The sequence below is a fragment of the Cyprinodon tularosa genome, unplaced genomic scaffold (assembly GCF_016077235.1).
Source record: "Cyprinodon tularosa strain WSP-4 unplaced genomic scaffold, ASM1607723v1 ctg94, whole genome shotgun sequence".
NCBI classification, from domain to species: domain Eukaryota; kingdom Metazoa; phylum Chordata; class Actinopteri; order Cyprinodontiformes; family Cyprinodontidae; genus Cyprinodon; species Cyprinodon tularosa.
The window spans coordinates 2,906,642-2,930,161 of NW_024039718.1; the positions used below are offsets into that span (position 1 = coordinate 2,906,642).

General features: G+C 40.1%; 2 protein-coding genes across 2 annotated transcripts in view; both read left to right on the forward strand.

Moving 5' to 3' along the window:
* Window positions 1-990: 990 nt before the first annotated feature.
* On the forward strand, window positions 991-1,941 carry LOC119776502 (UPF0729 protein C18orf32 homolog). Its single transcript, XM_038274912.1, has 2 exons — window positions 991-1,229; window positions 1,339-1,941. The coding sequence occupies exons 1-2, from the start codon at window positions 1,053-1,055 to the stop codon at window positions 1,402-1,404; spliced, it is 243 nt and encodes an 80-aa protein (XP_038130840.1). The 5' UTR covers window positions 991-1,052; the 3' UTR covers window positions 1,405-1,941.
* Window positions 1,942-11,043: 9,102 nt separating this feature from the next.
* Window positions 11,044-23,520, forward strand: part of LOC119776569 (dymeclin-like) — a 37,201-nt gene continuing 24,724 nt past the window's right edge. The window contains exons 1-2 of the mRNA XM_038275044.1: window positions 11,044-11,267; window positions 19,074-19,263. Of these exons, the coding sequence (XP_038130972.1) occupies window positions 19,124-19,263 (140 nt within the window). The 5' untranslated portion in view covers window positions 11,044-11,267; window positions 19,074-19,123. The remainder of the gene's footprint in view (window positions 11,268-19,073; window positions 19,264-23,520) is intronic.

The window sequence follows — 23,520 nt, forward strand, 5'->3', positions numbered from 1 at the left end:
TTTTAAATGATTAATTGTATTAAGTTAAGACTTTAATCAAATTGCTTAAATGACCTCCGCTTTATGTGATCAAGTTATCCAGAGTCCTATTAATAACCTGATTTATTTATTCAGACTTGTTAAACTAGGTACGCTAAAGGTTGCTAAATGCTGGACCTTGAGACTAGAGCTTGACATCTGTTTTTTACCAAATTAAGTTGAAGATTACAAGGATTTTAATGAGCTTAAATATTTTCTGATCTGGTTAAATGTTGAATTATAAACTTGGTTCTTGGGCAATTTTTTATGTTTTTGTTGAGCTGTTGCCACCTTACCAACTTCATCAACAGTTTAATGGTGGGATAATTAGCCAAGACTTTGTTAAGTTGCTTTTACCATTTAAAAGACGAGCAGGGTGTAATCTGTTCTCTACTCGAAAAGCATTGGCATCTCATCAAACTGGATGGAAATCTAAAACCTGGCATATGTCTATCTAGAAGTAAAATATGCCGATTTGAGATTAGTTATCTTGTTTTGTTTCCAATGAGAGAAGCGTCTGGATATTTGCCTGCTGGTCAGTCATTGCTTTTGAGATACATATTTGATAATAATATATTGAAATAAGCAGTAGAATTGCATCATCTATAAGATTTTTATCCCTACTTACAATGCGAGATTAATCCTTAAGTAAAAACAAAACTTCATTTTTAAGATGTTTTATCTGTCATCCTGTTACAGGCTTAGAAAATGCCTATAATTTAAGGAATATCTGTGTTAAGCTTAGAAATATATATTTATACAAAACAATCCTTTTATTTCCATGTTTTTTTTTGTTTGTTTTTTTGATAAATTGTAATCTAGTTCAGTATATATTATTAAAAAGGCACATCTTCATGTTGTCTGTTTATGAGCTAATTAGGAATGGTACCATAATTGCTAATATTCAGCTACATTTCACTGACTATTGAATACTGTGATTTTTTTATTTTGTGTAATCTTTTCGTAAATTTCACCCCTATCATGTTTTTTTTCTGCTTCAGTCTTCATCTAGACAGCCTGTGCGAGCTGCAGTCATGGTGTGCATTCCCTGCATCGTGATTCCTGTCCTGTTGTGGGTCTACAAGCGATTCCTGGAACCCATCATCTATCCTGTCATTTCGCCCTTCATTAACGCCATCTGGGGCAAAAAGGCTGTAACAGACACAGGTACCGACCAAAAGGGCAGTGAAAAGACAAATGGGACATGCAAAGTAAGGCAACACAGATATATAATGGCATTCTATTAAATTAAGACATAATTATTTTTGTGATCATATTTATAAATGAATCGCCTACTAAAAACAGAATTCTGTGTTTCAGCCTGAAAGCAACGGGGAAGCGACTGCCAACGGAGCTACTATAGCATCTGATAAGAAGGCTGACTGACCTCTGTCACCATTTCTAATGCAACAAAGACTGGAAATATTTTCAATGCATCATTTGGAGACAACATGCATTGTTGGTCTTGTTTAAATAATGTGACTGTAAAGCTGGTTGAAGCAAGTTCAGTTTTTCTTTCATCTTGTTGAGGTTGGTTTGATCCGTGTTGTAGTTTGTTTTCAGATTTCAGTCTGAACAAAACGAATTAAGCACTTTAATGAAACGATGAAAGGAAACATTCAAATTAATGCTAATTTATTTTAAACCTGACCTGTCACTTAACCTATCTTAACTCTATACAAAGATTGCTATAAATACATCAAAGTGTAGAATATTTAATTTTAAGAGATGGTTATAGTTATACTACTTGTAAAACTGGCTAAATATTGCTTTCTTTTCTTTTTTTTGTTACTGTTTTTAAAACAAAGAAATTAACACCTGTTAGAGAAAATAAGGTTATTTGTATGATGCTTTACATTCCTTCAGATATACCTGGATAATCTAGATCATTTGAAAAAGAAAATAAAGTGCAAATTAAAAACATGCAGATTAATCATTCAATAAAAAATAAAACAGCAGTTTGGTTACAATATTTAATAGATGTTATTTTGAAAAAGCTAATCGCAAGATTTTTACAGAAGTCTGTTTCTGAACAAGTGGTTTAAAGCATAGAAAATTCCAGATTGTTAATATTGTCTGAATAAAACTTGTCTGTTTAACATTTGTCCTCAGTTGCTGGAAAGAAAATGAGTTTCTTTTATATTCTTAAATTTAAACTATCCATTCAAGGTTTCTGTTCATTTTACCATTTCAGTATGAAAGCAGTGAACCAGATGACCTTCCATATGCCCCAACTACAGCTTGAGACAAAATTATTTCCATTCTATTTTTACATCTTTGAACAATGGCTTTTCTTCTACTCCATAAAGACCAAACTTGTGGAGTTCTGTTGGCCTTTATAATGCTGTTGAAGAATGCTCTCCAATGAGACTTACCGGTATGTGGCCCTCAAAGGACATCCCTAAAGGCGAGAGGAGTCTTAGAAAAGTATTCGGACAGATACCATAAATTCTTATGATAAAGTTATAACATTCATTTTTTCCCCCAAAAGCTTAAGGACTAAACCTTTAGCAAATTAAATAAATACATGGTGGCAGACGATTGACTCCTGTTGTACCCCACAGGCTAATGAGATTTGAAAGGCATTGATTACAGTTGCATACTGTTTGAAATGAATATCAAGGAAGCTTGAGAGATTTTTGTGAGTTCTTAAAAAAAAAGAATATGTTTATCACTTCAAACTGAAAACATTGAAGATGTATATCAAGAAAAAAACTATTCCTACTCCGCGAAGGTTAATGGAATGGTGAAATGTTGGTTGGTAAGTGGATTAGGGCAAATTGATAACGCTAATAGAACCAGAAACTTGTCGACCACTGACTCCTTTAAATCTCAGCAGTTTATCAGGTAGTAGAAACTTTTTTTTTTAACACACGTTCAGTCCAGACTCCATATTGTTATGGCAGGAACTATTTGTTTGCAAGATGCCAGTAGACACTGTTATAAAAGACTGAATAATAAAAAAAAAAATCAAAATTAGCAAAGTACATTAACTACAAATTGAATAATTAGAAAAGTGAAAACATTTCCTTTACAAAGGAAGTAAACAGATATAAACAACACAGTTAAGAAAAATAAGAAAGGATCACAGGTTAATGTTCACATATATTTTTAAGGCTTTAATAATAGAATCTTTTTGTCTTTTAAAATTGCTAATTTTTTATTATTTTTTTAAGTTGCTGGGTAGAGTCTCAGATTAGCCTTGAATTGAATTTGTATTGGACCACTTAAATTTTATAGAAGGAAGAGTTCTGGTCAAGTCTTTCCTCTTATCACTTAGCTAATTTTGATTTAATAATACAGATCAAATACATTTTCAGTTTTGGGCCCCAAAAAAAAGAAAAAAAGCAATGGCAAGCAGAAATACAACTTGGGAACAAAAGAGGTGGAAAATTGTTTTTATAACCACAAAATGTACAAGAGTCACCAAGGTGTCTGGGTAGTATAAGAGTAACAAATCAGTTACCTAAAGAAATTTACTATATTTCTTTAAATCAATAATTTAATTTCAGTATACTAAATAATTATTGTAATCAATCAATCTACCTGTTAACTACCTGTCATGGATGTATAGTTCTAGGAAACCAGAGGGCAGATAAAATGGAAAAGAAGGCAATTCAAAATCCTATTAGTTTTACAGTTAATACAAATAAATCAGAAGGAAAGAGTATTATTAAAGAAAAAGAAAAGGTGGGATAACAATAAAACAGGAAGATGGTTTTATAAAAATCAGGAGATAGTAGGAAACAGAAGATGAAATGGAAAGGAGGAACAAGGTTAAGAATTGGGCATAGAGGACTTAATTATACACTTTTCAAAATTCAAAAGCATACTACTGACATACATGATTACTGTGGAAAATATGAAACAATAGAACATGTTATACTGGAATGTCATAAATATTAAAGCCAGAGAAGATATACAAGGAGAGAGTTTTAATGTATTAATGAAATGATTAATATAATAGATATTTTGAGGAAGAATTTGGGGAGTAAACATATACAATAATTATTCAATAAAAAAAAAAATATATTTCATAGAATTTGATTATAGAGTGAATGTGTGTATGATATAGACGGGTAGAATACAAAGTTATGTATAAGTATGTATATTTGTGTGTCTGTATGCACGTGTGTGTGTATATATATATATATATATATATATATATATATATATATATATATATATGGGTTTTTTTTATTTGAATTATGTATATGTTTATTAGTAGAAGTTAGAAGAAGATAGTCCATCACGAACCCCATTCCATACCAGTAATTGGCGGTAATCCTACTCAAAGTGTGTTGCCAATCGCCAATAAATTCAACAAGAAGAAGTCTACTTTTTTTTTTTTTTTTTTTTTTTTACTTTTAACAACATAGACGTATATAAAGAGTAGACCCGCATTGACGGTCGCGGCGCAGGAATTACGGCGGCCATCTTGGAGCGGTCGAACTTCAACCCAATCCCGCTGGTTTTAAGCTGGTCATCAAGTAGCCTACTGTTTCAACTTTATTCTTTTTTTTATTCTTCTTTTCACACAAATAGAATTTTGCTTTTTTAAAGTTACTTTTGAAAAATAACAGCAAAACAAATATAAGTTTCACCATCACTTCAAATATTAACAATGTTTCTGAAGTTGTAAAAATGTGTATACAATAAAGATTGGAGTTTGAAATTTGAAACAAGCGTTATTATCTTTTCAATCAAGCAGAGAATTTATGAAAATGCAATACAAAATCTCAAATACATAAATAATGCAGAACAGTGCAAAGCTTCAAATGTTTTACTTTATCTTCCTCCCTATATATATAGCAGATTGCTCTTTAGATTAAATTAGAAAATTTTGATTTTCCCTGGACTTGTTTTCACTGTGGTCTGTGGTCTTCCATAGAGATATTACCTAACAGGTGATATCTGTGAAGAAGACTGCAGATCCTAGTGAAAACAGGCCTGGGTAAAGTGAACAGCAAATACAGTGTGCAACTTATCAATGTGCAAAAATTATGACAAGTTTTTTCGTTCAGTCTGATGAGCAGCACAAACTACTCTAATAACTGCTATCTGTTCAACTGCCCACAACATCTGCCTTGTCACTGTAATAATAATATATAATATCGTTCCCTAGCAGCTTTAGAAAGTTTGTCTGGGTAGGGTATCCGTTCAGTTTTCTTGTTCTTTTCCATTTAACTGATAATCCTCGCTGCTGGCTTGCAGCGCTCTCCTCTTGTTTTCTGCTGTTTTGTTTTTCTTCCGCTCACCACAAAAATTGCGCTAGGGGGCGTGTCAGTCACGTGACTGGCACAGACTAATAGATATCCATAATAAAGGCTTTATTATGGATATCTATGGCCTCAGCACTGTGCGGCGTTTTTCTGTTAGAATCGACGGGCTATTGACGTCAGGGCTCGAGGGATAACTTTCCACAAGTCAGATGAACAGAAGATGATTTATGAAGATAAGGCTGCACCACATTGCCAAAGTCACCATCCTTGAACACTTGCACAAGAAAAAAGCTCTGCAAAACAGTCCTTTTGCAACATACATACATCCTGTCTGAATATTATATTACTTTTAACCACACTAATATTTAAATGCACTGAATTATTTGGTATAATAGCTATAGTTTTAAAGTTTTCAGAAAAAAAAAAACCAATGTGAAAAATAGTTCAATATGCCACGGAAGAGGATTAGGGCCAGTGGAAAAAAAAAAGTTAACTGATTTTTAAATTTTATTTCAGTTTAGTATGGGAAAAAAGTCAGAATTGTGACTTTTTTCTCAGAATTCTGACTTTAATCTCAGAATTCTGATTTTAATCTCAAAATTCTGACTTTTTTCTCAGAATTCTGACTTTAATCTCAGAATTCTGACTCTTTTCTCAGAATTCTGACTTTAATCTCCGAATTCTGACTGAATTCTGACAATAGAAAAAGTCAGAATTCGGAGATTAAAGTCAGAATTATGAGATTAAAGTCAGAATTCTGCGACAAAAGTCACAATTCTGACTTTTTTCCCATACTAAACTGAAATAAAATTTAAAAATCAGTTTTTTTTTTTCGTTTTTTTTTCCACTGCCCCTAATCCTCTTTCGTAAACATTCAGCGAGCTATAGTTGACTAAAATTAATTATGTGCCTGGTCAACACATTACACTCAGCAGAGCAGTCGACCGCCCCAAGATGGCGCCCTGTTGGCGCTGTCATCATAAGGGCAGGGAACAGTCGGAGAATAACAGCACACGACTACACCAAGTTGTTTCCTTGGGCGACACGTCACACGCCACCACTTTATTTTTCCTTCATTCACCAACATTGCACATGCTCCACAATTTATAGTCACACCCATTAATGACGTCATTGAAGAGCACTCATTAGAATACACATTACAACACCCCCACTTGCTCTTGCACTATACAATCGTCATTCCAATTTTTTTTTTTTTTTTTTTTTTTTGAACATTTAAAACAAGTTATTTTACATTCCAAACATATAATGCATAAATTTTCCCAGTTTTGGCTTTGTGGCAGGTTTGGTAAAAACGTCCGCAACCATATCTGCTGTTGAGCAGTATACAATGTTTATTTTTCCATCATAAAATGCAGATCTGACAAAATGATACTTGATATCAACATGTTTACATCTCTGACGAAATACTGGGTTCTTTGACAAAGCTATTGCTCCTTGATTGTCCTCAAATATTGTAACTGGCATATACATGCAGTCTTTGTCCATTCCACCCAACAACTGTACAAGATACAAACTTTCCTGTGTTGTCGCTGCCAATGCCATATACTCTGCTTCGCATGTAGACAGAGCCACCGTTTGTTGTTTCTTTGACTTCCATGAGATAACTGGTCCATTTTTATTAAGGCTAAAACAATAACCCGTAACGCTTCTCCTGTCACTCTGATCAGTAGCCCAGTCTGCATCGCTATATGCTACGAGCTGAAGTTTCTGCTCGCTCCTCTTAAAGCATAAACTCTTGTCTATTGTCCCTTTTAAGTATCTCAACACATGTTTTGCTGTTACCAAGTTACACTCCCTTGGTTGTGACAAATATTGTGAGAGTTTACTTACAACCCAACTAATATCAGGTCTTGTGCACATCATGAGATATATTAGGCTTCCTATAAGCTCACGATACAATCTTGGGTCTACAAGTTTGCTTTCACTTTCAAAGTTTAACTTCTGTTCACATGGAGTGCATCTAGTACCACATTCAGACATACCAAATTTCTCCAGTATTTTAGTTATGTGCCTTTTCTGGCTAACTTTTATTTCTCCCTCTGTCTGTGTAAAATCAATGCCCAAAAAATGTTTAAGCGGCCCCATATCTCTCATCTTAAACTTTGCTTTCAGCATGTCTTTAACACTGTCCATTAGAGAATCCTCACTTGTTGCTATAATAAGATCATCAACCCAAATGACTAGAATCACTCTATTATTTGCTGTATGTTTTGTATAAACACAGTGATCTGCTTCATTTGGTACAAAACCGTTTTCAGACAAATAATCAGATAACATCTTATTCCAGTTGCGTCCAGATTGTTTTAAACCATACAACGATTTGTTAAGTTTAAGAAACTGTTTTTCACCAAATTCTGAGTCAACCATAAAACCTTCAGGCTGTTCTATATACACCTCACAATCAATAGGAGCGTGTAGATAGGCTGTTTTAACATCCATCTGATGTAATTTCAGATTATACTGAGCTGCCATCTGCATCAAGCTGCGTATAGACGTCATGCTAGCTGTTGGTGCAAATGTCTCCCCATAATCTATACCAGCTTCCTGGCTGTAGCCTTTTGCCACATATCTGGCTTTAAAAGTCTCAGCTCCATCTGCATTCTCCTTGATGGTATAAACCCATCTACCCCCCACTGCATTTTTACCTTCTGGCAGCGTGGTCAGAGTAAATGTGTTATTTTCCTTCAAGGATTCAACCTCTTCCTCCATAGCTTCTATCCACTTCTCAGATTCAGGTGAAGTCAGGGCCTCTTTAAAACTTTGTGGTGTATTACACACTAAACGATAGCAATAATCAACATTGTCAAAATTTTCCGTGGCAAAATCATCACTCTCTGCCTTACATTCGTAGTCCTTTAAATACAGAGGCACTTTTTTCTCTCTTTTGGAGCGTCGTAGACAATGTTCTTCATCTTGCCTGAGATTTGTGTTCCCCACACTTGAAGGTTCAGCACGCATCTCTTTTGTTCCTTCTGACACCTGCTGTTCTACTTTTAACTCTGACTTAACAGGAACAGTTTTTCTGTAATACTCATCCTCCAACTCCTCTGGTTCAGTCTGAGTTTGGCATTCATTTTCAGGTTTAGTTAGAAATCTGACTAACCTGTGTTTACACACCCTTCCTGTCACTGGATTATAAATCAAATATGATGGGCTGTTTTTATCATAACCAACAAAAACTCCTTCATCACACCTTGGGTCTAACTTTTTCTTATTTTGTTTGTAAGAGTAGCACACTGTTCCAAACTCCTTCATTTTAGAAAGATCAGGTTTCTTGCCTGTCAACATGTAGTACGGCGTTTGCCCCAGACGATTATTAAAACACCTGTTGCGTATAACTGCAGAAGTCATCACAGCATAAGTCCATAATTCTTTAGGCAAATTACTCTGAATCAGCAAACACCTGGCCATCTCAAACAGTGTTCTCCAGCTTCTTTCAGCTGTCCCATTTTGATGGGGAGAATACGGCGCAGATGTTTCATGTCGAATAGCATTTTTACTCAATAAAGACTGATAATCTCTTGACATGAACTCAGTGCCGTTATCTGATCTAATGCACTTTACTTTTCCATAGGGGGCTACATCTGCAATAAACCTTTCAGTAGCTCTGACTGTGTCACTTTTAGCTTTTAGAAAATAGACAAATATTGCACTTGAAAAATCGTCCGTAAATGCAAGTGAATACCTAAATCCTTCTTTTGCAGCAGGCTCAATAGGGCCAGCTAGATCCGTGTGCACTAGCTCAAGGGCCGTTTTAGCTTTTGCATCAGCTTGTCTATTTCTACTCTGGGTAAATTTCCCTTTAATACACGTTTCACAGTCTAGTTTAGTTTTATCAACCTTCCCTTTGATTTTCATACCTTTCACAACATTTTCTAGTTTTAATACATCTTGAAAATTACAGTGACCTAAAATCCTGTGCCACTCTTGAATGTCATAGCAACCCAAAACTTTATCGTCCTCTTTGTCAGCAAAGTCATTTTCATCGAGAACATCAAGGAAATAAAGTCTATTGTACACGTTAATGTCAAACTTGTTCCATCCTTGCAGATGAGTTGATCATGTCCTTGTTGAAAGTTGACTGAGGCTCCCTTTGCCGTCGCTGCTTTAACAGAGAAGATGCTCTGGGGGTAGGTGGGGATGTACAGCGCCCTCGTTATCGCCACCTTCACGTTCCGTCCCTCGGTGTCTCGCAGCCACACCTCTGCATCGCCTCTCTTCTGTGCCACGCCAGTTGTCCTCGTCCCATCAGCAAGCTCCACGAAGTGTTCCTCCGGTCGGAAGGCATCATCAAACTTTTTAAACTTGCTTAGATCATTAATTATGTGAGACGTTGCACCGGTGTCTACCATCAGTCCTCTTTGTTTCAAGCCGCTCATCTGGCTGTCGCTCATCTTGAAAACAAACGAGTGATCATCCCCTTCGATGGCCCGTTTCACACTTTCTTTCTTCTTTCTTCGACAGTTGCTCTCTTTATGACTGGAGTTTTTACAGAAACTGCACCATTGTCTCTGTGCTTTAAAGTTCGTCGGACATTGTCGCACTTTGTGTCCCTTCTGGCCACAGCTGTAACACGTAAACTCTGGGTTTGTTTTTTGTCTCTGCATCACTTTGCTTGAGAATCCACTGGCTGTCATCACATTATCTTCATCCATGTTAACTTTTAACTTTTCGGTGCTTTCATAATTTCTCAACTTAACTTTGAAGTCACCAAAGGTTAATTTGTCATCATCACTTTGAGTTATGTGAACAACAAATGGCTTAAATGGTTCAGGCAAACCTTTCAAAGTCATGGCTATCAACAGTCCATCACTCAGCGTCTCTCCAGCATTTCTTAGCGCTGTAATGGCAGTTTCAGCCCGAATAATATAGTCTGTGACAGTCTCGCTGGCAGCTTTCTGGAGGGATGTCAGTTCTGTGTAGAGGCTAATTACCCGCGGCTTTCCTTTGCCCGCATAATGATCTCGCAGGATCTGCAACGCCCTCCTGCCGTCATCTGCCGCCTCTCTCATAACTAGAGACAAGCTCTTGTCATCTAGACACTGGATCAGCTCGGCGTAGGCTTCCTCGTTTTTATCAGAGTCGTCATCTTCATCTTCATCTGCATTCGGCTCCACCTTACGCAGTATTGTTTCTTTCAAGCCGTGCAGCCGGAGATGTCCCAGAAACTTTGCCTCCCACAGCTCATAATTTCTTTCATCTCCATCAAAGCACAATCTTTGCCATCGACTTCCCATCTCCCTCCTGGGCCCAGAACCTGTTGGCGCTGTCATCATAAGGGCAGGGAACAGTCGGAGAATAACAGCACACGACTACACCAAGTTGTTTCCTTGGGCGACACGTCACACGCCACCACTTTATTTTTCCTTCATTCACCAACATTGCACATGCTCCACAATTTATAGTCACACCCATTAATGACGTCATTGAAGAGCACTCATTAGAATACACATTACAACACGCCCCTAAATCTCGTCAGCCCCTATAGGCAAGAGAGGTCAATGCGCGGTCTACTCTTCATATATGTCTATGTTTAACAACACTTTATTTACATAATTCAAACATATAAACAATAGACGTAAAATAAGTGTCAGTTAAAAATCACTATTAAGGTAGAAACAAGTGTCAGTTAAAAATCATTAAATGAGGAGCTTGTTAAAATGACACAGTTAAAAATTTTAAAACCCCTCAACTGAATAAAATCCTCCAAGTTCTGTGTGGCTCTGTTGAAGAAGAAGAAGAAGACGACGACGACATTACGTAGAGTTCACCGCTTATCGTACGTCATCACGCAATGGGTGGCGACGTGGAAAACATGGAGGATAAGAGTACGTAGAGTGGGGCTAGCAGTGTTAATGACTATCTTATATCAAATGTTTACCTCTGGTGCGTTAAAACTCAGCAACCAGCTGGTTTAAACCTAAATCTCCGTGGGGAAACCGTTGTTAGAAAGCACCGCAGGAAGCCAGCCGCAGCCAGAGAAACTGCGAGAGGCTTTTCTGACAGGTAAGCCGAGCTGTCAGCTGATTGCAAACATGCAGTAAACGTTAGCTTCTATGCTTGATTTGAACTCACTGGCTAATTGGAAAGTAATCATAAACCAACCACGGAGGGTGTCATTGCTTTTTTAAATCTAGCCAATTGTCTCCGTGTCTCCGCTCTTCTTAATTCCTTCACTTAAAGCAAGTCACTTGCTAACCTTAAGCTAATGTCTCGGATATAAACGGGATAAACCTGAAAATTTAATTATTCTGCAGTACAAATTATTCAGGCGGTGATGGAAGGAAAGATCCGAAATGCAGTTCTCTATTTACATTATGTTGCTGTCGTGTAGTACTTTATAAAAGGAGATTCTGCTGCTTATAGTTAAACTCTTCTGTCACCTAATTCATTGTTGCCTGTTTGCTAAAGGCGAGTCATTAAAAGACAACCAAATATCCTGGTTGGTTAGATTCATCCTGTTAATGAAGACAATGCTCAGCTGTAAAGATCAACTGATACAAGTTTTTAAAAAGCAGATACCTTTTCTTTTTTTTCTTTTTTTTTTTTACATCAGTCTAATCAATCCCCAATATTTACAGACGATTTTTATTTATTACTTTTTTTTGCCTGATTCTCGAGGCAGATATTTCCTTTTTTCCCTGTCATTTACATGATACAAATGACACAATGACGGTGACATCGGTTACCAGGGGCGGATTAAGAAATTTTGGCCCCCTGGGCCTGACATGGTCTTGGCCCCTCAACCCCCCGCGCGTGCGGGCGCACAAACACGCACCCACTATGCAAGAAATACTGTATACTGTGAACAGACATGCACACTGTCCTGTACAGAAGAGTGCACATACTGCACACACACTATTAGGTATACCACACAGACACTGACAAGCACAGGTTTCACAAAGACACAGGGGGAGGGGATAAATGGCCTAAAAATAAACATTTTGGAAAATGATTATGCCCACTTCAGTGATGGTGCATTGGGTCATTTGAGAGATATTATGTATTGGAAGTTGGTAGCTATCATGAAATAAACCCCCCACCCCACCCAAAAAACTAAATCGGACATGATTTTTGCCCCCTTTTCCTCCCTTCTATCATTAAAAATAAAATAATATCTTAGGAAAACACTTTGGCATAACGGCAGCTGTGCAGCAAATTGAGGCTCAAAGTCTGTATCTATTTGTGGTTAAGCTTGAGGAGAAGGAGAAAGGTAAAATGATAACATGCATCGGAGAGCACCACAAAGAAAGGTGTAGGCCAGTTCATGGTACAAGGGCTGCATGCAGGTCAAGATTGCCCATTTCCAAGAATGCTATAGTGGCTGGACAGGCCCTGGACATGTCCTGAACTCAGTGTCAGATGTGGCTGCCGAATACTTGGATGAAGTGAAGCAGCTGACAGATCTCATGCTGCCCCATCTGAAGACTGTCCTGGCCAGGCAGAGGATGGATGAGGAGACCTTCCCAATGGACCCTGTCAGTGAACAGGCTAGTAACATTGATGGCACCCCTGTGCACAACATTGGGATGGAGAGACAATGTGGCAAGGTGGACTACAAACTGAAGACGTTGGGCACACTGAACGCAGTCAATAGGTCAATAATTTTACAGAAGTGCCAGGAGCTTCAGAGGTTTCAAGGCAGCAGCACAAGCAAAAAGGGAGGTTGAACTCAACTGGAGTAAATTCATGAAGGCAAAATTCGAGAGTAGGGCAGATGAGAAACAAGAGATGGCTCAAAGAAAGGAGAGTAAGAGACTAGACATGCTGGACACACTGAAATCTTTTGATGGCCCCTTCACGATAGTGGGGAAGTTGAAAAGTTCCTTGTGGATGAAAGTCTGCACAAGAATGCAAAGCTGCAGAGAATGAAGCTTGAGGTTCAGTTTGCCAGAGAAAGCACCAAGCTTCTGCCTAAAGTCAATCCTATCTTCACAATCCAGGTGACACTTCCCAGAAATGGCGAAAGTGCAATTCTCCAAGTCATAATGGATACTTAGAATTTTATGGTGGTGGTAAGTATTCATGAAAACAGGTAGCCTAACATTAGTGAATGGGTGAATTCTGGAAATAACCTAAAAATCTTACACAGTGCACCTTTAAGCAAGGGGTTTCTTTCGTGCTTTCAATTTTGCAAAATCATCCACCACATCATTGAAGTCCAACTCTCTTGTCAGCTCACTCTCAATTGCCATTGGAGATAACGCATTTAATCTTTTCTGAGTCATTCTTGTGCGTAGCTCATTTTTTACTCTTGACAAAAGAGAGAATGAGCGTTCTCCCTCACAGTTACTGACCGGTAGAGTGAGAAAAATCTGTAGCGCAATGTATGTATTAGGAAACGTAGGCTGTAGTCCAAAATGTATTATTGTTTTGAGCAGTCCTGAAGGGGTCCTCTCCTCATCAGTGTTGTTGAGCTGTATAAAAGATTTGAACTGTATAAGCTCCTGTCCAAGACTTTCATTGAGGTCAGATGGGTATGATTCAGTGAGAATCTTGGCCTTGTGAAGGACTGAAGCATTGGACTCTGTATCCAAAGAGAAAAGGACACTGAACAAATTGTTCAGATGTTTGTAGGCCTCCAGACGGTGATTAAGGCTTGAACTCAGTTGATCAATAGAGGCAATAAATGTCTCTATTTGAAACAGTTGCCTTCCCTCAAGCACAACATCTGGGGATGCTGATTCATCAGCAAACTTTTTACGTTTCCTTGTCCGTTCAGCCCTGTAAGATGGGGTGCCACCCAACATGTTTAAGGCTTTCTGCTCAAAATGATCAAATAGATCTCTTTGGGAGAGAACAAAGGTGCGCAGAGATTCCAGCAATCTAACTGCTGTACCAAGGTCCATGTCTGCTTTTTGAAGTTGCAGACTTGTGGCCTGAAATCTGGACAGAACAGTGTCCCAAAAGCCTGCCATGAAGGCCATCTCAAGTGAATCCAGCTTCCGCACTAGACTGTCAGCTTCAGTTCGTGTGTCTGGTTTCTCTGTGTCATCAGTGGAAATAACCTGTAATGCTGCTTTTATTTTACTGTAGTTCTGCCACAGTGCTTTGGTAGATTCTGCACGGCAACTCCAACGCGTGTTGGATAAAGCTTTAAGTGTGAGATCTATGTTGGAATTGCCAAATACCCTGTCCCATCGGTGCGTGGATGCAGTTGTGAAGTTGTAAATAGACTGAATCAAGTCAAAATACTTAGAGACTTCATTTCCACATCTGTCAATGCTGTTGACTCCCACCAAATTCAAAGAGTGAGCTGCACATGGAATATAGTGTATTAATGGGTTGCTTTTCTTTAAGTGAGCCTGTAACCCATTATACCTCCCTGACATGTTGCTGGCATTATCATAAGCCTGCCCCCTGCAATTTGACAGCTCTAACCCTAGATTTTCCAACACAGACATGACACAGTTAGCCAAACTTTCACCTGTATGGCTAGTAATGGGCTCAAAACCCTCAAAGCGTTCAACAACACTGCCCTCTTTGCTAACAAAACGGAATATGAATGTCAATTGGTCCACATGAGATAAATCTGGGGTTGAATCCACAATGATAGAGTAGTATTTGCTTGCTTGCAGTTCATCTGCTATAGCCTGTTTGGTTTTTGCACCCATCAATTCAATGAATTCCTCACAAATGGTGGAGGACAGATATGAGGTATTACCTCGACCCATCTGCCCAAACTTTCTGATGTGATCCTTTAGAAAGGGATCAAATTCAGCCAGGACCTCCAGAATACCAAGGTAGTTCCCATTGAGAGGAGACCCTAACGATTCATTTTTACCCCTAAATGCAAGGCCCCTTTCTGCAAGAAATTTAATGACTGCAACAACTCTTTGTAACACCTGCCTCCAATAGCTGCTCTCTGCCTGAAACTGTTTGAACAGGTCTGCATCAACTGTGGCACCTTTGGCGCGGTTCAAGACTGCTTGCATGCAGGTTATGTGCTCAGCACTTCGCTCATGTTCACCAAATCTTTCTGAGTGTTTCCAATCACAATAGCCTGTCACAAAAGAATGCGTTTTTGGGGAAAACAGTTGGCATGCAAAGCAGTAAACATTACCAGTAGAGGGAGAGTACATCAGCCACTCTCTTTGTACTCGTTGTCCATTGGGCAAGTGTGAAGTAAAATGTTCATTGTTTAGGCATCGGGTTTTGCCTCCTAGCCCACTGTTCCTCACAGAAGCTGGATAATGGCTGTGATGGTTGTGAAATGATTTTGCACCTCTTTGAATAAGAACTTCCTTCATTGACTCAGTGAGGGTCTCAGCCCATTTAGTGGGATCACTAGGTAGAGTTGTCACTGTAGATGGTGTTGAAGAAAGATTCAGCTCATTTTCTATGCTGTCCAGAGGTGCAGTGACCTCACATTCATCCGAGCAACTGGCTACTGCTGAATTGGTTGAATCATAAGCATCAGAAGCATTTGGTTCAGTGTCTACACTTGTAGTGGTCTCAGGATCTTGGGAGCTACATGCTAGCTCAGGTGCATTGCTAACCTTAGCTGAATTTGCAGTAGCATTTATAGAATTGCTTTCAGCAGATGTCTTTGTACTGAAGAAGCTGGAGATATTTGGAACACTCTCAAGTAAAACTGATTCCTTTTTTTTCTTTTCTTGGTGAATTTTTTTTCTAGCTCCTCCACTTAAACGTTTATGATCCATATTTCCCTTCTTTCTTTGCACATTGGCTCTTTGCCTATCACAACAGATAAACCAACTATGTATGTGTGTGTGTGTGTGTGTGTGTGTGTGAGTTTGTTTGTGTGTTTATGATCGGTGCTGCTTCCTTCAAGTGTGTGAGGTGATTTAGAAAACTAGCAACCCAGCATCAACACTCCAAAGCAGAGAATAACAGCTTACTAGCATAGACAATTGAGAGCAGAGAATCAACTGATTCGTCTGATAGACAGCAGGAGAGCAGAGTGGTCAGTGATGATCGAATCAAGAAAATGTCTAAATGGCAAGGGAACAGACTGATTTGTACTGAGGAGAAAGAGAGAGAGAGCCAATTATAGTGAAATATATTCCAAAAGAGCCAAGTGACTAGCTGAAGGCAGGGACAAATGCCTTGGAGTGAACAACAAGAGTGCAAAGTACCAAATGGCAAAATGTGGGAAGACCAACAGGCAGATCTGCTTTTACCACTTATCTTCACAACCAAAAAGTCGCTAAATGATGGTTTTAGTCACTAGCCAGGTATGGCCAAAAGACACGAAATCTAGCGGCAAACTCGGTCAATCAAACTGACAGTGAAACAAATATTTTGAAAAGATAATAATTGTACAACTTTGTGCACTTTTGTCTTCTATCTAAATATTTTCACAAAGGACACCAAAATGTTGCTATCTGCAGGCAGCTTGCTAGCTATGATGGCAGCAAAGATGTCTGCCAGACAGGAGAGAGTGGTCAGTGACGATCGAATCGAGAAAATGACAAAATGGGTCAAAGACCAAAAAGTTATTAACTGACAGCAGTGACAAATGTCAGACTGTAAACTTTTTCGAAAGAAAAGGACAAAATGGGAAGATGCTGATAGTAACAGCAAAATGGAAAATATAAGAATTTCCAAGTAATGCTCAACTCAAGTGTGTGTGTGTGTGTGTGCGCGCGTTAAACTTCTTGTTGAATGATTTCGAATTATCTCTGAGTCTGAACTGAGGGAAAGGAAACCAAATTTTGAGCAGTCTCTCACGAGTTCAAAATACCAAATGAGGAGATTCTAAAAGAACAGACCGGTTTATGAAAGACTCGATGGGGGAGGGGCACAGCTAAGAATACTTGAGTGAGATTCTTTGATCCAAATTCGAGATAGAGCTTTTTGATAATGATAATTTGTCAGAGTAAGGTTGTGTAATCAAAATTTGAGAATGAGCTTTGTCAATCAATCAAGAATATTTGCATTATGTTCTGTGATCAAAATTCAGAAACAACCTTTAATAATTGATCAAGAATATGTGAGTGAGGTTGTGTGATCCATCCAATTTGAGAATTAGCTTTGATAATAATGATTGAGAGCCTCTGGCCCTCTGTGGATCATGGCCGCGGGGCCAATTTTGCCTGGCCCCTTGGGGCCTCTGTGGGTCGTGGCCGCGGGGCCAAGTTGGCCTGGCCCCTTGGGGCCTCTGACCCTCTATGGATCGGGGCCAAGTTGGCCTGACCCCTAGGGGCCTCTGGCCCTCTATGGATCATGGCCGCGGGGCCAAGTTGACCTTGCCCCTTGGGGCCTCTGACCGTCTGTGGCTTGCGGCCGCGGGGCCAAGTTGGCCTGGCCCTTTGGGGCCTCTGGCCTTCTGTGGGTCGTGGCCGCGGGGCCAAGTTGGCCTGGCCCCTTGGGGCCTCTGGCCTTCTGTGGCTTGCGGCCGCGGGGCCAAGTTGGCCTGGCCCTTTGGGGCCTCTGGCCTTCTGTGGGTTGTGGCCGCGGGGCCAAGTTGGCCTGGCCCCTTGGGGCCTCTGGTCTTCTGTGGGTTGTGGCCGCGGGGCCAAGTTGGCCTGGCCCCTTGGGGCCTCTGACCGTCTATGGATCGTGGCCGCGGGGCCAAGTTGGCCTGGCCCCTTGGGGCCTCTGACCGTCTATGGATCGTGGCCGCGGGGCCAAGTTGACCTGGCCCCCTGGGGCCTCTGACCCTCTATGGATCGTGGCCGCGGGGCCAAGTTGGCCTGGCCCCTTGGGGCCTCTGACCGTCTATGGATCGTGGCCGCGGGGCCAAGTTGGTCTGGCCCCTTGGGGCCTCTGACCATCTATGGATCATGGCCGCGGGGCCATGTTGGCCTGACCCCTTGGGGCCTCTTACCCTCTATGGATCGTGGCCGCGGGGCCAAGTTGGCCTGGCCCCTTGGGGCCTCTGACCGTCTATGGATCGTGGCCGCGGGGCCAAGTTGACCTGGCCCCCTGGGGCCTCTGACCCTCTATGGATCGTGGCCGCGGGGCCAAGTTGGCCTGGCCCCTTGGGGCCTCTGACCGTCTATGGATCGTGGCCGCGGGGCCAAGTTGGTCTGGCCCCTTGGGGCCTCTGACCATCTATGGATCGTGGCCGCGGGGCCATGTTGGCCTGACCCCTTGGGGCCTCTTACCCTCTATGGATCATGGCCGCGGGGCCAAGTTGGCCTGACCCCTTAGGACCTCAGGCCCTCTGTGGGTCGTGGCCGCGGGGCCAAGTTGACCTGGCCCCTTGGGGCCTCTTACCCTCTATGGATCATGGCCCCTTGGGGCCTCTTACCCTCTATGGATCGTGGCCGCGGGGCCAAGTTGGCCTGGCCCCTTGGGGCCTAAGATTATTATTTTTGCAAAAGTAGTTTTGCTTGGGTCGCGGCCGCGGGGCCAAGTTGGCCTGGCCCCTTGGGGCCTCTGGCCCCCTGGGCCTGGGCCCGGTAGGCCCGGTCATTAATCCACCTATGCCGGTTACTCCTTCACTTCCCTGGAAAGTTGTTTCATGTGATTAATAAAAAAATGCTCTGATTAATAGAAATTGCTACAGATAATGCCATGTTATGAATGGTTATAAACTAGATTCACATGAGAAGGACAGTCTTTATATGTATGTGTTAAGGAATTTGTCATTTAGTCTTGATAAATGACCTGGTGTTATTTTGCCAGTTTTAAATGGAGCAAGGCATTAAAAACCGAACATTTGGTGTATTTTAAGATCCGTAAAAACTGCAGCAGACCATAAGAAAATAACCCTTTACTTGTTTTCCTCTAATGACTATGAAAAAAAAAATCTCTTTCCTATTTTTGGATGTTAAGTCAATGGATAATAGTGTGCATGCATAATCTTTGGTTACATTAATGAACTCTTTCTGCATTTTCCAGGATTTTGCACTACCCAGTAAATAAGCACTGAAGATTGAAGCCAGGGAGCTATGGGTGCAAACACCAGCCAGGTCACTGACCTGTCCGATAATGCCAGCCTCAAAGCCCTGGTGGGGACCGAGTCCATCTCTGAAAACGATCCCTTCTGGAATCAGCTCATCTCCTTCACCTTTGTCAGTCCTACAAACAGGTAGAAAAAAAAATCAATTCTGATTGAAGTAATATGATGAAAACAGTCCATCTTTCATTTAACCCACAACTTTTATTCCATGTAATTGCCTCTGAAATAGTTAATCGGCTGTGTCTTGTTGGTTGCTAGGCAAATGGAAGAAACTGTGTGGTTTATTGTTGCATATAGGTAGCTATCTTGTCTATGTTAAAAACTGAAAGTTGCTGTAGAGGTAGTAACTGACACCTCATGGAGAATCAGAATCTGAATCAAGTTTATTGCCAAGTAAGTTTGCACTTACAAGGAATTTTACTATATACAATATATAGCAGAAGTCACTAATTAGCGGACCGGGGTCCAGATCTGGACCCACCTGCTGGCTAAGCCGGACTGAACCTGATTTAAAACAGCTATAAATTATTGCATTTTGTCCGTCGACAGTTTCTAACTTCATTTCCGCCGCTTCTCCTGTTAACATGGTAAAGCTCTCCAGAGTGCCGGGACCTGGCTGCACGTGATACAAATTAGCCAATGAGCTGTCAGTCTGAGTTGCTGCTGCTGCTACTTTTAGACACAGCAGGAAATTCTGTGGCAAGCCGGGCGATGGGAAAGAAGGAGAAGATGATGAGAAAAAGATAACAGAGAAAGTGTGGACTGCTGGAAGAAGTGCAAGGGACTAGTGACAGAAAATTAAAATGGCTTGTTTAAAGATGACCCTGCACATTTTGAATACGTTTGGCTCAACCTGCTGCTGTGAAGCAGGATTCTTCACCATGAACATATTCAAAAATAAATATCGATCCAGGCTCACGAATTAGCAACTTGATAGGTTGAAAGCCTTGCAGGGGAGCGTGAAGCCCGATTCTCTCCTCAAGCCATAAAAAAGAAAGGAAAACAAAAAAATCATTTCAGGTGTTTTATAAAATATATGAATCAGGAAATTGTCTATATACAAAACGGAAAGATTGTTGTTCTCAACTTCAAAAACACTTTAGATTTAAATATGGAAAAATATTCTATTTTTCTTTATAGATTTTTATTTAAAAATTTGATATATAAAAGGATGCATAAAAACCTCATTTTATTCCAGTGTTAAATGCTGTTTAAAGTAACGGATTATAATTAAAAAGATCTCCGGATCTTTACTGGTTGTTGATTTTCTTTATTTGAACCCCACTGATTTTTAATTGGTTACCCCTGATATATAGAATATAGCTAGATGTAATAGATCACCTGAGAGTCCAACACAGTGTCAGATGTGCCTCCTAGAACTTTGCTTCTCTTTAACAAGATTATATGGTCATATGATCTGAGGTCAACTTTAGAATATTTATTGTCTAACAGAGAATGGAGAAAACCTTTGTCATGGTGACTAGAACCCATCTTTCTGACCTTCGAAGTTGGTCAAAAGGTTGTTTTCGTTGCACACAGAGTTAGTAAAACACAAGAACACAATTCTATACGCACTCATCATAAAACTGCTTTCAAACCTGCGGTTAATGTGACCAATATTTGTTTCTTAAGTTGTTTCTTATGCTCAGAGTGAAAAAGTCCTTCAAATTTTCGCCCAGGATTCATAATTAAACTACAGAGGATGTTTGCAGAGCTCAACTGAAGGATCCGCCTGGGTATCACTTGTGCTTAGGATTTTAGTTAAAGGTTAACGTGTAGTTCTTTCCTGAATAAAGTTAATGATAAAGAGAAAACTGCATTCCTGTTTGTAGGTGCTAAATGACATGCTTAAACACTGGCCCACTGAAAGAGCTTTTTCTAGATTATAGGTTCTGTTTCAGGTACGTGGGGGGAATTCCTCCAATGTGCTAAGAGAGAGGATGAGGTTAAATTAGCTGTGATCTGTTGTAGCAGATTCCTTAAGTGTTTTAAGATAATCCTCCATGGATCAGCCTTGGTCCATTAAGTTAATCTTCCTCGCCTTCTGTCCTATTTAACATGTCAAGGTGAAACAACATCTAGAGAGTTTTGTTTTTCTAGTTCTTGCGACTTTAACTTTTATTATTCCCAAAGAGGATTTTTTTCACAGCTCTTCTTTAAGAGAAGCATCAATGAAACCAGCATACAGTCATGGCCAAAAGTTTTGAGAATGGTTCAAATGTTAATATTTACAAAGTCTACTGCTTCAGTTTTTATAACGGCAATTTGTATATACTCCAGAATGTTATAAAGAGTGATCAGCGTAACAGCAATTAATTGCAAAGTCAATAATTGCCTAGAAAATGAACTTTATCCCCCAAAACCCATTTCAACATCATTGCAGCCCAGCCTTAACAGGACCAGCTAACATTGTTTCAGTGATTGCTCCATTAACACAGGTGTGGGTGCTGATGAGGACAGGGCTGGAGATCAACCTGTCATGATTAAGTAAGAATGACATCACTGGACACTTTAAAAAGAGGCTGCTTCTCTTCTTTGAACCATGGTTATCTCTTAAGAAACACATGAAGTCATCATTGCACTGCACAAAAACAGGAAAGAGAATCGCAGCTAGAAAGATTGCAGCTCAGTCAACAATCTATCGCATCATCAAGAACTTCAAGGAGAGAGGTTCCGTTGTTGCCAAAAAGGTTCCAGGGGGCCCAAGAAAGACCAGCAAGCGCCAGGACCGTCTCTTAAAAGTGTTTCAGCTGCGGGATCGGGCTACCAGCAGTGCAGAGCTTGCTCAGGAATGGCAGCAGGCAGGTGTGAGTGCATCTGCACGCACTGGAAGGCGAAGACTCTTGGAGCAATGCCTGGTCTCAAGGAGGGCAGCAAAGAAGCCACTTCTCTCCAGGAAAAACATCAGGGACAGACTGATATTCTGCAAAAGGTACCGGGAGTGGACTGCTGTGGACTGGGGTAAAGTCATTTTCTCTGATCAATCCCCTTTCCGATTGTTTGGGACATCTGGAAAACAGCTTGTTCGAAGAAGAAGAGGTGAGCGTTACCACCAGTCTGGTCTCATGCCAACTGTAAAGCATCCTGAAACCATTCATGTGTGGAGTTGCTTCTCAGCCAAGGGAGTCGCCTCTCTCACAGTCTTACCTAAAAACACAGCCATGAATAAAGAATGGAACAGAATGTCCTCCAAGAGCAACTTCTCCCAACCGTCCAAGAGCAGTTTGGTGATGAACAATGCCTTTTCCAACATGATGGAGCACCTTGCCTAAAAGCAAAGGTGATATCTAACTGGCTCAGGGAACAAAACATAGAGATCCCCTGATCTTAATCCCATTGAAAGCTTGTGGTCAATCATCAAGAGACGGTGGACAAATGAAAACCTAGGAGTTCTGACAAAATGCAAGCATTGATTGTGCAAGAATGGACTGCTATCAGTCAGGGTTTGGTCCAGAAGTTGATTGAGAGCATGCAAGGGAGAATTGCAAAGGTCCTGAAGAAGAGGGGTCAACACTGCAAATATTGACTTGCTGCATTAAATCATTCTGTCATTAAAAGCTTTTGTTACTCATAATGATTGTAATTGTATTTCTGTATGTGATGACAACATCTGACATACACACGAAAACCAGAGGGCAGCAGATCATGTGAAAATATAATATTTGTGTCATTTTCAATACTTTTGGCCATGACTGTAGAGCTGGGAAAATGTATCTACACCATTACTGAATCCTTTGGTGTTTGTGACACTCATTCATGTTGAATCATCAAAAGATTGTTAAAATTAGACAAAGATAACCTAAGAAAAAATAAAAACCTGCTTTCAGCTGTTGAGGTGATTTATTGTAGAAAATAATTAAACTATTCAAACAAACCTGGGTCTGTGTTTAGAAGTAATTTTGGTCCATTCTGCTTTAGAGATTTGTTATCAATCAACTACGTCAGACGGCTCAGAGGTGGACCTTTGATCAAAAACCAGAAGCCGTTTTTCTTCCTTTCAGGGTTTTTCTGTCAGAGCAGAATGCAGGCGTCCATTAATGTTATCTATTCATCGTAGAGTGGAAGCAGCAAAACAACCCCGGATTATCTCTGAAAACATGGTGGCCTGTTTGTGAAATGGTGAAATCAGGATAATCAGTTTCTTTTCCCTCATTAGTTCCAAAAAATCTTTCTCTAAAAGTCTTTGGGATCATCGCGATTTTTCGGGCCTACATGAAATCAGATTCCTTGTTGTTTTTTTGTTCATCTTAGTTTTCTTTTTTATTGCCTTAAAGTACAGTTAAATACAGTTTTTGCAAATGTTTTCTATATTTTAGTCTGACATTCACTAAGGCTAATTAGTGGTCTTTTTTTTAACAATATGGCGGTGCCTGCAGGCATCGGCTA

What these genes read in the sequence shown, in the direction of transcription:
- LOC119776502 (XM_038274912.1), top strand. Translation starts at nt 1,053, where the DNA reads ATGGTGTGCATTCCCTGCATCGTGATTCCTGTCCTGTTGTGGGTCTAC. An exon ending in AGACAAATGGGACATGCAAA is followed by an intron (nt 1,230 to 1,338) that starts GTAAGGCAACAC and finishes TCTGTGTTTCAG; the next exon opens with CCTGAAAGCAACGGGGAAGC.